We start from the raw sequence: 15,785 nt of genomic DNA, 5'->3' as shown, positions 1-15,785 counted from the left end.
TTTGGGAAATTACATTTCTTCAGGTACATTTGTGTGTGTTTTTATTTCTTTTACTAAGATGTATGTTATAAATTACCCTTTGCGTTATATAGCAGAGTTATTGTTAATACCATTGATGTAAGACGTTTGCTCAATGCACCAATTATTGCATGTTTCTTTTTAAATTTGTTTCCATTTTAAGCCCCAGCACAAATTTGCCAGCTCTATGTACAAATGATTCTTTCTGCTAAATTATTCGAAATTGAATTATGTCAGACTTTAATTGAACAAGTTAGTTGGGCACTTTTTCATAGCATCAGACAACACCTCTTACCCAGATAGTCAACAAACACATCCATTCATTGATTAGCTCACTCATTCTTTCATTTGTTCCTTCATTTTTAAAAATCCATCTATCATGATTATTTATCACAAAGAAATTATGGCATGGCTATATCTAGGTGTAATGTGCTTTGAGTTCTCTTTAGATGAGAGATACCTTTGAGAGGCAAAGAATAATTTTATATATGTTTATATAATAGACTTCTGCTGGAATAGTTCTATTATTAATATTTTATTTCCTTCGTAAAATATCAGGCCTTACTTCAGACTCACGATGTAGTGGCACATGAAGTTTACAGTGATGAAGCATTGAGGGTTACACCTCCTCCCACTTCTCCCTATTTAAATGGTGATTCTCCAGAAAGCGCAAATGGAGACATGGATATGGAGAACGTGACCAGAGTTCGCCTGGTCCAGTTCCAAAAGAACACAGATGAACCAATGGTAAGTAGGAAAAGAAAGTTTTCTGGGTTCTCATAAAATCCAAGCATGAGTTATAGCAGCTACCTTCCACCTATACTACTAGGAGGTGGGGAGGAAAGGAGGGCATGGATAGTTTTAAAGAAACCAGTTTCCAGATCCTAAATAAGCCACCACCATACCCCTCCACCCCCACCTAAAATTGTTCTGCCTGACACCATGCCTAAGGTATGTTGGCTTTCCTTCCCACCTCTCCTTTCACAGTTGCTCTTCAACAACAACAAAAAAGGACAGACCTGGTATATTAGTCTAGAGTGTAAAAACCTCTGGGGCAGCAAAGAAAGGTACAGTTTGAAATACTGGAATTGGTGTTGAAAAAGTGAACGTCTAAAATTCCTTTTACAAGTCTAGTGGTTTCCAGATCTTTTGCCTTCAACAAAATTAGAGGAAGACTAATTCGGAAGACATTCAAAGAATTGAGTGCCATTGCTAAAATAAAATTCCTTCCATTCATGTCTACCTATTTGATGTGAATTTGTTTTCTCAGTACTTAGGTGTAGCATTGGAATAGAATGATGCTGAACCCTGCCTCATCCTCATAGAATCTTCATAGGTTGGGAAGATCAAGGAGAGGCTCCTTGATGTTAACTGAACAGAGGGGGCAGGGAGAGTAGAGACCATCCAGGCAAACCAAGTAGCATATGCAGAAACCTGCTAGTGAAAAGGCTCTTAGCATAGTTTTTAAAATGGAAAGAAGGCACCACAGCTGGACTGTAGAAAACAAGGTGTACGGCAGGAACAGGACCTCACAAGTGTTGATTCTGTTTTTTATCTTAAAAACAGTGGGAGGCTATTGAAGAGTTTTAAGCAGGGAGATAAGATCAGATTTTCATTTTAGAAATAATTACTCTGGAGAATGGATTAGAGGGGGACAAGAGTGGATATAGGGAGACCAGTTAAGAGACTGTTACTACAGTAATACGGGGAGAGATGATGGAACTCAACTAGAGGGATGGATGTCAAATGGAAAGAAGTGAATAGATTTAACAAAAGACCTTGATAATGGATTGACATTGGGGACTGAGGGAGAAGCAAGTATTGAGGATGACCCTAAGCTTTAGGCTTTTCACAGCCAGATGGACAATGATGCTGCCTACTGAGACAGGGGATATTGGGAAAGTCCCAAGTTTTAGGAGAAATCATTTCTTTAGGGAAAAGGAAAACATTCAAACGTATGCATTCATATGTTTTCCTCAGAGCATAGAAAAGGGATATTGGGATATAGGAAAACAAATTACTTAAGAAAGTTGCCCAGTTGCTTTCCAAGTTATAGGAAGAGTTACAGAGCAGTGATCCTATGATTGCAATTTCCAGAAAGCCCTCAACTCTAGACATTCGGGTTGTAATTCTCATTTACTGTTCTTTGCCAGTCATACTATATTATCTCAGGACTTACAGCAGACAGGGGACATGCAAATCGCCTCACCAATCTGGTGCTCTCCAAGCAACTCTTTGACTTAAAAGAGTGCGGGGCAGTAGCAACTTTTGGGTACCTCGGGCAAATCACTTCATGTCAGTGGGCCTCGTTTTGCTCATACTTTGCTTAGCAAGTATTACCAAAAGTGTGCTTGACTACATGATCCCCAAAATCCCACCCAGCTCCGAAAGTCTAATATTCCCCTCATTCATTTTATATATTCATTCACTCATTTAGCAAATTTTTTTAAGTGCCTATACTATGTGCAGATCACTGTACGCCAATGATGTAGTGGCAGATAAGACATGGCCCCTTCCTCGAACTCAGTTTCCACAGGGCTACCTACTTTTTTTTTTTTTTTGGAGTGGGGGCCATGCTGTGGGGCATGCGGGATCTTAGTTCCCCGACCAGCGATCGAACCTGTGCCCCCTGCGCTGGAGGTGTGGAGTCTTAACCATTGGACCACCAGGGAAGTCCCAGGGCTACCTACATTAAACAAGTAAATATGCACTTTAGCACAGTTTGTTTAACGGGTGCAGTTATGACAGAGCTATAGCGGAGAGAAGGCTGCGTCAGAGAAGCAGGAGGAGGGGTGATGTTCAGCCAATCAGAGCAGACGGGAAAGTGGAAGTGACCACAAGAAGGAGGCCCAGAAATGTCTTGTGATCGTCATATTCTAAAGCAACCCAATGACAGTTGCTTGATCTTCTGTATGGTTAACTACATAGAAACATAGACTGAGTAAAAGCGTAAAACTGCACCCCTGAGTTACATTTTTCAGAAAGCACAAAATGGCCTTGACTCTTCCCTAAAAGTCTCCTTAAAGAAGCCCTCCTGTCCTCCATCTTCTGTGATCCTAGTGAAGGTGTGTATTTCTTCTTTTAATTGGTTGCCATAAAAACAGAAATTATTTTTATGTGAAATACATTTTCAATAATATAGTTTTCTATTACATTTAATACAGCTTCATTTGCTTGCTTATTTGTCCTGTTAAAAACATTATATTACCATGCAGGATATACCTGTATGATCTCTTTTGCTTTTTGGACCTTCTACAATGTATCCAACTATGTATGCTGGGTCCATCTCCCAAGGGTGTTATACTCCCATTACACCCTTGTTTTCCCATTTTTAACATCTCACTTATAATTATTTCTCTTGATTGGTACTCCCATAGTTGCAGGTGTTAAAGACCAAACTTAAAATGGCTTAGAAAACAGGGGAGAGGCTTATGTAAACAAGGAAAAGCCAGGAGTTTACCCCAAGCTGGGGTAGGTTCAGCAGTAACTGGGCCAAATCCTTTCCCTGGAATTTGGGAACTTATGAACAGAGAAACCATGAATCAATTCCTCTCTGCAGAGAAATGTTTGAAGTAGACAAAATAATAAATATTAACTCCAGTCGGTTTGAGGTGAACTTTCCCTAGCCATGAGAGACCCTGTCTATCTCATTCACTACTGTGTCGAGCAGAGTGTCTGCCATATAACAGGTTCACAGTAATACTGGTTGAATGAATACATTAATTTATTAATTTCAAAGATGGAACCCCCATCATACTATCATTTCCCTTCTGAAATTAGATTTGACTTACACATTAATTTACAACATTTTTCCAGGAACACCTTCTCTTGGTAACCATAGATGCTGATTGAATATACAAGTTGGAAATGATACTTGAACAATACAGTTGAATGTGGAACTAGAAACATTTGGTAAACCAGTTTTTTAAATTGCTTGCCTACCACATCTAAGAACCACAAAATAGGAACCATGCAAAGTTATATTTTATAGAACTGTACAAATTCAGATAGGGTCTAGATTATAATGTCTCAAGTAGTTTCATGGAACTTTCTAACAGAATGTTATTTTCCAATGAAGAAGATAAGACAGAGTTCCCCTACCCCTAATCATCTCAAATTTAAGACCAGTTTTCAGCAAGGGAGCTTGTTAAAAATACAGATCTGGGCTCTATTCCACACTTCCTGAATCTAAATCCAAAGAGTGAGTTTAAAACTCAATATTGGACTTCCCTTGTGGCACAGTGGGAAGAATCTGCCTGCCACTGCAGGGGACATGGGTTCAAGCCCTGGTCTGGGAAGAGCCCACATGCCACGGAGCAACTAAGCCCATGTGCTGCAACTACTGAGCCTGTGCTCTACAGCCTGCGAGCCACAACCACTGAGCCTGCATGCCACAACTGCTGAAGCCCATGTGCCTAGAGCCCGTGCTCCACAACAAGAGAAGCCACCTCAATGAGAAGCACGTGCACCACAACGAAGAGTAGCCCCTGCTTGCAGCAACTAGAGAAAGCCCACGTGCAGCAACGAAGACCCAATGTAGCCAAAAATAAATAAATAAAATATAAAATAAATAAAGTTAATATTATTTAAAAGGTCCCCATGTGACTCTTAGAATCAACCAAGTCTAGTACAAAAATATGTTTATGAAAGCTTCTCATATAATGGTGAATAATTGGAAAGTAAAAGTAATCTATTCCATAGAATAGTATTCTGGCATTAAGTATATAGAGCTTCCACTTCCAACCAAGGTGGAGTAACAGGAACAGATTTACCCTCTCACCTGAAACAACCAAAACAAATTTTAAACACACAAAATGAAGTAACAGTTTTCAAGACATTGAACATCAGGCAGCAAAGGACAGTGATCCCTAAGAAACGGTAAGCAAATAAGGTGAGCACTGTGATTACCCCACCTTACTGACATGCGAGAGTTTCCAAGTCACAACACAGTGAGGGGGAACTGAGGCAGAGCAGGCAGACTCCCTGAAGAGACAGAGCTGAGGGCCTGGGAAGACCAAAGAACTAAAGTTCATAGGACAGAATACTGAAGAGGAGAGAGCTGCACAAAGAGAGAACCCTAGAGATCTATAGAGGGTCCCCCTCAGGTATTCATCTGAATAATGATCAGCACATTTATGAAAGGAACCTACCCGGAGCCAAGGAAAGACCATCCAAAAGGATGAGAGGGAACAGTGCCCAACACTCACTGCCTGTTTCCACCACCCAGACTAGAAAAACCAATTCAAGGGCCATTGAGTAGAGTGCTTAGGAAGATCTTGCCTCAGTAATGAGGAGTAAGTAGCCCTAGATAGAGAATTGCCCCAGACCTGCCTTAACAAATCATGAAAGCAAGACCCAAAGGATCAAACTATTTCCAAGTAACTGAACTACATCCCAGGACAAAGCTTAAGAATATTTACAAGAAAAAAATCTAGGGATTCGCCAGTGGCGCAGTGGTTGAGAGTCCGCCTGCCGATGCAGGGGCCACGGGTTCGTGCCCTGGTCCAGGAAGATCCCACATGCCGTGGAGCGGCTGGGCCCGTGAGCCATGGCCACTGAGCCTGCATGTCCAGAGCCTGTGCTCCGCAACGGGAGAGGCCACAGCAGTGAGAGGCCCACAAACCGCAAAAAAAAAAAAAAAAAAAAAAAAAAATCCAGCATGCAATAAGATAAAATTCACAAAGTCTGCAATCTAATCAAACATTGCTAAGCATGTAAAGAGGCAGGAAAATGTGACCTATAATGTGGAGAATAATCAGTCAAAACTGACATGCAACTGACAAAGATATTAGAATTAGCAGAAAAATTGCACTATGGGATAAATGGCAGATTAAACATTTCAGAAGAATAGATTAGTGAACTCAAAGGACATAGCAATAGAAACTATCCAAAACAAAACACAGAAAGAAAAAGAATTTTAAAAAATGAAAAGAATATTACTGAGCTATGGGACAACTTCAAGCAGCCTAATATTTGGTTACTTGGAGTCTATGAAGGAGAAGACAGTGAAGAAGAAACAGGAAATATATTTGAAGAAATAATGACTGAAAACATTCCAAACTTGATGAAAACTATAAATCCACAGATGCAGGAATCACAATGAACCCCAAGCACAACAACAGGAAAGCACAACAAAACAACAATGAGGAAAACAACACCAAGGTACCTCATAATCAAATGGCTTAGAACCTATGATAAATAGGTCTTAAAAACAGAGATAAAAAAGAAATGTTGCATACAGGGGAACAAAGATAAGAATGATATCAGATTTCTTATGAGAAACAGTACAATTAAGAAGAACAATGGGGGCTTCCCTGGTGGCACAGTGGTTAAGAGTCCGCCTGCTGATGCAGGGGACGTGGGTTCGTGCCCCGGTCCGGGAAGATCCCACATGCCGCGGAGCAGCTGGGCCCGTGAGCCATGGCCGCTGAGCCTGTGCATCTGGAGCCTGTGCTCCGCAACGGGAGAGGCCATAACAGTAAGAGGCCCACATAATGCAGAAAAAAAAAAAGAAGAAGAAGAAGAAGAAGAACAATGACTTAAAGTACTGAAAGGGGAAAAAAAAAAACCTCTCAGGTTAGAATTCTAAACCCAGCAAAGGTATCTATCAAAAAATAAAGGTAAAATAAAAACATTTTCAGACATATCAAAACTGAAATAATTCAGTAGACTTACAGTATATGAAATGTTAAAGGACATCCTTATCATTTAAATCTCTCTCAAAGATAAAGGGAAGTCTAAACAAAAATAATAGCAATGTGTTTGGGTTTTTTGTTTGTTTGTTTTGTGGTACGTGGGCCTCTCACTGTTGTGGCCTCTCCCGCTGCAGAGCACAGGCTCTGGATGCTCACGGGCCCAGCCGCTCCACGGCATGTGGGATCTTCCCGGACCGGGGCACGAACCCGTGGCCCCTGCATCGGCAGGTGGACTCTCAACCACTGCGCCACCAGGGAAGCCCTGTTTGGGGTTTTTTGACATGTAAAAGTAAAATGTATGACAGCACAAAGGTCAGGAGGAAAGAAGTGGAAGTATAATGTTATAAGGTTCTTATACTGTACATGACATGGTATAATATCACTTGAAGGTAGACTGATAAGTTAAAGATGTATGCTATAAACCCTAAAGCAACCACTAAAACAACAAAACAATTATAGCTAATAAGAAAACAGGAGAGAAAAATAGTATGAAAATAAATCCAAAAGAAGGCAGGAAAAGGGGAACATGGGACAAGTAGAAATCAAATAGCAAGAAGATATATTTATACCTGACTGTATCAGTAATCACATTAAATGTAAATAGTCTAAATTCCCCAAATTAAAAAGCAGAGGTTGTCAGGTTGGTGTGTGGGGAGGAAGCAAAACTGAATTATATACTGCCTGCAAGAAATGCTTTATACATGAAGACAAATCTTTTCAAAGGAAAAGGATGGAAAAAGGTATACTATGATGATGACATTAATCAAAAGGAAGCTGGAGTGACTCTATTAATATCAAAGTATATTCTCAGACCACAATGGAATTAAATTAGAAATGAATAACAGAAAGATGTCTGGGAAAATCCCCAAGCACTTGAAAACTAAATTATCCAATTCTAAATAACCCATGGATGAAAGAAGAAATCAAAAGGGAAATTTTTATGTATTTTGAAGTGAATGAAATGAAACCACAACATACCAGAACTTGTGGGATACTGCTAAAGCAGTACTTAGGGAGAAATGTGTAGCACTAAACACCAATGTTAAAAAGAAGAAATAAAACAATGACCTCAGCTTCTACCTTAAGAAACTAGAACAAAAAGAGCAAATTAAACCCAAAGTGAGTAAAAGAAAAGAAATAATAAAGATCAAAGTGGAAATCAATGAAATAGAAAATAAAAACAATAGAAAAATCAATAAAACTTTTCCTTTGACAAGATCAGATCAGTCAAGGAAAAAAAAGACACTAATTACCTGTATCATTCATAAGAGAAGTGATATTACTACAGATATAAAAAGAATAATAAGGAAATATGGTAAACAACTTTATGTCAATAAATTCAACAACTTAAATGAAATAGACAAATTCACTGGGAGACAGAAACTACCAAAGCTCACTTAAAAAGGAATAAACTGAATTGCCCTATACTATTTAAAAATTGAATTTAGGTTAAAAAAAAATCCCTCAAAGAAAACTCCAGGCCAAGATGGCTTTACTGGTAAATTCTACCTAACATGTAATAAACAGTACTAATTTGTATGCAAACTCTTCCCAAAACATTGAAAAGGAAGGAATTCTTCCCAACTTACTATTTTTGATGAGAAGGAGAAGGAGGAAGAGGCAGCTAGCATTATGACCCTGATACCCAAAACAGACATTTTGCAAGAAAAGAAAACTGCAGACCAGTAACCCTCGTGAGTATAGATGCAAAAATTCTAAACAAACCCATATCTTAGAAAAGGAAAAATACATCATGGCCAAGTGGAGACTAATCCATTAATACAGCTTTATTTATAAGAGACAAAAGCTAGAAGCAATTCAGTGGATGAATGGATAAACAAAATGGTATATCCATGCAGTGGAATATTCAGCAAGAACAAAGAATGAACTATTGATACATGCAATGATGTAGTTGAATTTCACGTTGTGAGTGTAAAAAAAGCAACATAAAAGAGTTCATACTGTATGAGTTCATTTATAGAAAGTGAAAACTAATCTATAGCCAGTGAAAACATATCAATGGTTGCTTAGGGATGTTGAGGTTGGGGAACAGGGCATGGAGGGATGTAAGTAGATTACCAGTGGGCATGAGAAAACTTTTGGGAGTGATGGATATATTCATTATCCTGATTGTGGTGGTGGTTTCACACATGTATACATATATCAAACTTGTCAAATTGTACACTTTACATAAGCATATGTCAATTATACATCGATAAAAAAGTTTTAAATTAGCAACATGGAAAATAATTATAGGATTAAAAAACATTATACAAAATGTATGTGTACTATTATTACACTAATCAAAATATCAAAGTTAATATTTCTGTCATGGCATAATAGAGTTTTCTCCTCCATTTTCCGTATTTTCTTTAATGTTTTCCTAACTTTTGTAATTAAGGTTATCTACAGCAAAATCACAAATATAAAAAGAAGTGCCCTCTTATGGTAATTCTGTTTTTCCTTAACTTTTTACAGGGAATCACTTTAAAAATGAATGAGCTAAATCACTGTATTGTTGCAAGAATCATGCATGGGGGCATGATTCATAGGCAAGGTAAGTTCCATGTATAATTCTTTCTTTCCTTCCTTAATTTTTTTCCTGTAGCCTAGTGTTTTATGATCCATATAAAAGATCAGTTTCATTTATGTTTTATATAAATGATTTATTTAAGTTATCTGTCTTTGGTTTTAATCATTGTTGGCCTCCATTCACTTTTATTCATCTCCACATGCTCCAATCTGTAGATACTCAAGGGAGGGTATATTATAGTCTTGTTGCAGGAGCATCTCTGAGTCACTCTTTAGATCCTGACTTATTAGAGGCCATGGGAGATAAAGTATTATCATATCAGGCCTCAGGATATGTGGAAGACATCTGTACTGGGATACAAGATAGATAGATAGATATTTGCAAAGTTAAATGACAGTTGAAGAATTGCTCTCTCATTCATTCAGGAATGAGATATACTATTTATAAATTAGGAAGTTAGAATTTGATAAATAACAATATAAAATTTAAATGGTAAAATAAGAGATATCAAATCTGTGATTAACTTCTTAATACCTGCTACAATAAGTGCAGTCATTCTGAGAAAGGACCAAAGTAGACAAAGAATGATTTTTTTGAGAAAGTGGAACTATTGTTAACCCTCAGGTGGATGGGATTTAGACACGTAGGTTTAGGCTCCTCTTTGAAAGGACTGAGTTGTATGCATTAGTATTTAGAGCCTGATCCAAAAATGATTCTCCTGTCCAAAAATTAGACTTCCTTTCTTTGAGATCGTGTTATTTTTGTACTTAACACCTCTTTCCTTAACCCTGGAGAGCAAGAGGTAACACCATAAGCCTTTTAGTGCCTTCTTGTCCTCTTTAGAGATGACTGCTGTGTCTGGCATTACTGCTGCCTTCAGAGGAATCTGTAGGTTTCATCAGTGGATAGCACTCACACAGGAGAATGTTTGGTTTTAAATTCCTGTATGAATTTTTTGTTTATTATTTTTAATAACTTGCTATAAATTCAGTAAAGTCACAACACCATTATTTCTTTAATCTCTTTTTCTTATATTACCGCACTGGCAAAAACTTGCTGTCTTTAATAGAAGTGGTATAGTGAACATCCTTGTCCTATTCTTGTTTTTAAAAGGTAGCTTTCCAATGTTTCCCCATGAAGAAGAATATTTACTATAGATTTTTAGTAGATACCTTTTATTAGGGCTGAAGAAGTTCTCTTATATTTAGTTGCTGGACATTTTAATTATGATTGGGTTTTGAATTTTATCAAATGCTTCTTCTGCATCTGCTGAGATGATTTATTTTCTTTTTACCTATTAATGTGGTGAATGACTTTTAAAGACATCCTAATGATAACCACCCCCCTCCTGGCATTTTTCAGATAAACCCAACTTAGTCATTGTGTATTATCTTTTGGTATGTACTGCTTGATTCTATGTGCTATTATTTTGTTTAAGATTTTTGTGGTTGCAATTAGGAGTGAGACTGGCCTGTAGTTAATTTTCCTTCCTGTGTCTCTCTGTCTGATGTTAGTTTCAAAGTTACATTGGCCTCATAAAATGACTTGGAGAACCTCTCTTCATGAGTTCTCTGAATATTGTATAATACTGGAATGATTTGTAGCCTGTAAGTTTAGTAGAACTTGCCTATAAAACTATCAGGGGCTGATGTTTTGTGTTTGGTTTCTTTTAAGGAAGATTTTTTTTTTTTTTACCACTGTTTCAATTTCTTTAACATTCATAAGGCTATTCAGCCTTTCTATATCTTGAGTGAGTTCTGGTAAATTACATTTTTCTGAAAAAATCTTAAGTTTTTAAAATTATTCTAGTAAGCTTCTTCTTAGTGTCCACTTACCTTTTTATTTTCTGCTGTCTCTGTAATTATGTACCCTTTATTCCTAATATTTATTTGTGCCTTGTCTTTTTTCTCTTGATCAACTTACCAGAGGTTTGTTCAAAAACCCACTTTGGGTTCTGTTAATTCTCTCCATTGTATATTTATTTTCTATTTTATTGTTTTATGACCTAATTTTTATTTTCTCCTTCCTTCTACTTTCTATTGGTTTTATCTAACTTTTAAAATTCAACACTTAGTTCATTTATTCCAGTCTTTCTTCATCTCTAATATATGCATTTAAGGTTAAACTCTACCTCTCTAAGTACTGTTTTATCAGTATCCCACCAGTTATGATATGAAGCATTTTTATTGTGATTCAATTCTAAGTATTTTTGAATTTCTAGTGTTATATTTTTCATTGACCCACAAGTTATTTAGAAATGTTTTTATGTACCACATTTAAGAGGATTTCCTGTATATCTTTTTATGTTTTACTTCTAACTTAATTGCACTGGGGTCAGAAAATGTGGTCTGTATGACACCATTTCTTTGAGGTTTGTTGAGACTTGCATTATGGCATAGCACTTTAATCATTTTTGTAAATGGTCCGTGTGTACGTAAGAAGACTGTTTATTCTTTAATTGTTGCATGCAGAATTCTCTATATGATTGCTTGAGGTTAATTTTTTTGTTCAAATATTCTATATACTGACTAATTTCTTGTCTGTTTGACCTATCAGTAATTGTCGAAATATTCCAATTATCATGGCAGAGTTTTTCTATTTCTACTTATAGATCTCTCACTTTTGGTTTTATATATTCAAAGCTGTTTTATTAGGAGCATAGAAGTGCCTGGTAACCATGTCTATCCTTAATACACTTTCGACTTAAAACCTATTTTATATTAACATAGTTATTCCAACTTAATTTTAGTATTTCCTAGCATGTCTTCTTCCCTCATTTCTAACCATTCTGTGCCTGTATGCTATAGAGTGTGTCTTACAAACATTTCCAAATTTGGGTTTTTCATTTTGTAATGCACTCTGATGATTGCTATCTTTTAATGGGCAAGGTTAGTCTATTAATATTTATTTTGATGATTTCTATCATCTTGCTTTTTTAAATATTTATTCCATATTTTAATTGATATTTTTCCTTCATTTGTTCCATCCCCCCACCCCCAGGTAAATTAGAATTTCAGCACTCTATTTCTGATTTTTAGGTGGTTACCTTGAAATTTTGTCATGCATATTTAACTTGACATATACTAAAGTGAAACAATATGTTAATCCCACTCCCAAAGAATACAAAGACATTGGAACATCAGGTTAGATGCCAGTCTTGACTTGCATATTATTCTTGCCCAGCACTTTCGTTCTGTCCTGTTTTAAATCCACAAATTTGAAATTACTCTTAAAATACATGACCATTTTTGTTTCGATTTACATAAATGTTTACAATTTTATTTGCTCATCATTCCTTTTTGCATTGCAGACCATCCTTTGGGGAGCGTTTTTCTTTCTTCCTAAACTACATCCTTTAAAGTTCCTTTAGTGATAGTCTCTTGTTGGTAAACTACCTCAGGTGGTGTTTGTCTGTAAATATTTCATTTTAGCCTCAATCTTTTTTTTTTGAACATCTTTCTAGGAGTATAATTGCTTTACAATGTTGTGTTAGTTTGTGCTGTATAACAAAGTGAATCAGCTATATGTATACATATATCCCAATATCCCCTCCCTCTTGCATCTCCCTTCCACATTCCCTATCCCACCCCTCTAGTTGGTCACAAAGCAACAAGCTGATCTCCCCGTGCAGTGCGACGCAGCTGCTTCCCACTAGCTATTTTACATTTGGTACTGTATATATGTCAATGCTACTCTCTCACTTCATACCAGTTTACCCTTCCTCCTCCCCGTGTCCACAAGTCCATTCTCTACATCTGCGTCTTTATTCCTGTCCTGCCCCTAGGTTCTTCAGAACTTTTTTTTTTTTTTTTTTTTTTTTAGATTCCATATATATGTGTTAGCCTACGGTATTCGTTTTTCTCTTTCTGACTTACTTCACTCGGTATGACAGACTCTATGTCCACCTACTTCATTACAAATAACTCAATTTCGTTTCTTTTTATGGCTGAGTAATATTCCATTGTATATATGTGCCACACCTTCTATATCCATTCATCCGTCAGTGGACACTTAGGTTGCTTCCATGTCCTGGCTATTGTAAACAGAGCTGCAATGAGCATTGTGGTACATGACTCTTTTTGAATTATGGTTTTCTCGGGGTGTATGCTCAGTAGTGAGATTGCTGGGTCATATGGTAGTTCTATTTTTAGTTTTCTAAGGAACCTCCATGCTGTTCTCCATAGTGGCTGTATCAATTTATATTCCCACCAACAGTGCAACAGGGTTCCCTTTTCACCACACCCTCTCCAGCATTTATTGTTTGTAGATATTTTGATGATGGCCATTCTGACTGGTGTGAGATGATATCTTATTGTAGTTTTGATTTGCATTTCTCCCATGATTAGTGATGTTGAGCAACCTTTCATGTGTTTGTTGGCAATCTGTATATCTTCTTTGGAGAAATGTCTGTTTAGGTCTTCTGCCCATTTTGGGATTGGGTTGTTTGTTTTTTTTGCTATTGAGCTGCATGTGCTGCCTGTAAATTTTGGAGATTAATCCTTTGTCAGTTGCTTCATTTGCAAATATTTTCTCCCATTCTGAGGGTTGTCTTTTGGCCTTGTTTATGGTTTCCTTTGCTGTGCAAATACTTTGAAGTTTCATTAGGTCCCATTTGTTTATTTTTGTTTTTATTTCCATTTCTCTATGATATGGGTCAAAAAGGATATTGCTGTGATTTATGTCAAAGAGTGTTCTTCCTATGTTTTCCTCTAAGAGTTTTATAGTCTCTGGCTTTACATTTAGGTCTTTAATCCATTTTGAGTTTATTTTTGTGTATGGTGTTAGGAAGTGTTCTAATTTCATTCTTTTTCATGTAGCTGTCCAGTTTTCCCAGCATCACTTATTGAAGAGGCTGTCTTTTCTCCATTGTATATTCTTGCCTCCTTTATCAAAGATAAGGTGACCATATGTGTGTGGGTTTATCTCTGGGCTTTCTATCCTGTTCCATTGATCTGTATTTCTGTTTTAATGCCAGTACCATACTGTCTTGATTACTGTAGCTTTGTAGTATAGTCCGAAGTCAGGGAGACTGATTCCTCCAGCTCCATTTTTCTTTATCAAGATTGCTTTGGCTGTCTGGGGTCTTTTGTGTTTCCATACAAATTGTGAAATTTTTTGTTCTAGTTATGTGAAAAATGCTATTGGTAGTTTGATAGGGATGCATTGAATCTGTAGATTGCTTTCGGTAGTATAGTCATCTTCACAATGTTGATTCTTCCAATCCAGGAATATGGTATATCTCTCCATCTGTTTGTATCATCTTTAATTTCTTTCATCAGTGTATTATATTTTTCTGCATACAGGTCTTTTGTCTCCTTAGGTAGGTTTATTCCTAGGTATATTTTATTCTTTTTGTTGCCGTGGTTAATGGGAGTGTTTCCTTAATTTCTCTTTCAGATTTTTCATCATTAGTGTTTAGGAATGCAAGAGATTTCTGTGCATTAATTTTGTATCCTGATACTTTACCAAATTCATTGATTAGCTCTAGTAGTTTTCTGGTAGCATCTTTAGGATTCTCTATGTATAGTATCACATCATCTGCAAACAGTGACAGCTTTACTTCTTTTCCTATTTGGATTCCTTTTATTTCTTTTTCTTCTCTGATTGCTGTGGCTAAAACTTCCAAAACTATGTTGAATAATAGTGGAGAGAGTGGGCATCCTTATCTTGTTCCTAATTTTAGAGGAAATGGTTTCAGTTTTTCACCATTGAGAATGATGTTGACTGTGGGTTTGTCATATATGACCTTTATTATGTTGAGGTAAGTTCCCTCTATGCCTACTTTTTGTAGAGTTTTTATCATAAATGGGTGTTGAATTTTGTCAGAAGCTTTTTCTGAATCTATTGAGCTTATCATATGGTTTTTCTCCTTCAGTTTGTTAATATGGTGTATCACATTGATTGATTTGTATATATTGAAGAATCCCTGCATTCCTGGGATAAACCCCGCTTGATCATGGTGTATGATCCTTTTAATGTGTTGTTGGATTCTGTTTGCTAGTATTTTGTTGAGGATTTTTGCATCTCTGTTCATCAGTGATATTGGTCTGTAGTTTTCTTTTTTTGTGACATCTTTGTCTGGTTTTGGTATCAGGGTGATGGTGGCCTCGTAGAATGAGTTTGGGAGTGTTCCTCCCTCTGCTATATTTTGGAAGAGTTTGAGAAGGATAGGTGTTAGCTCTTCTCCAAATGTTTGATAGAATTCACCTGTGAAGCCATCTGGTCCTGGGCTTTTGTTTGTTGGAAGATTTTTAATCACAGTCTCAATTTCACTGCTTGTGATTCGTCTGTTTATATTTTCTATTTCTTCCTGGTTCAGTCTCGGAAAGTTGTGCTTTTCTAAGAATTTGTCCATTTCTTCCAGATTGTCCGTTTTATTGGCATATAGTTCCTTGTAGTAATCCCTCATGATTCTTTGTATTTCTGGAGTGTCAGTTGTTACTTCCCCTTTTTTAATTTCTAATACTGTTGATTTGAGTCTTCTCCCTTTTTTTCTTGATGAGTCTGTCTAGTGGTTTGTCAATCTTGTTTATCTTGTC

General features: G+C 36.8%; 1 protein-coding gene across 6 annotated transcripts in view; it reads left to right on the top strand.

The window, feature by feature from the left end:
* CASK (calcium/calmodulin dependent serine protein kinase) overlaps positions 1–15,785 on the top strand; it is a 386,140-nt gene that overhangs the window by 326,701 nt on the left and 43,654 nt on the right. For all 6 annotated transcript variants that reach the window (XM_065900912.1, XM_065900915.1, XM_065900911.1 and 3 more), the window contains 2 exons: positions 577–765; positions 9,192–9,270. In XM_065900912.1, the coding sequence (XP_065756984.1) occupies positions 577–765; positions 9,192–9,270 (268 nt within the window). The remainder of the gene's footprint in view (positions 1–576; positions 766–9,191; positions 9,271–15,785) is intronic.

Source organism: Phocoena phocoena, chromosome X, assembly GCF_963924675.1.
Source record: "Phocoena phocoena chromosome X, mPhoPho1.1, whole genome shotgun sequence".
Classification (NCBI taxonomy): Eukaryota; Metazoa; Chordata; class Mammalia; order Artiodactyla; family Phocoenidae; genus Phocoena; species Phocoena phocoena.
The sequence above is the reverse complement of the archived record's forward strand: the minus strand, read 5'-3'. Positions and strand labels throughout refer to the sequence as shown.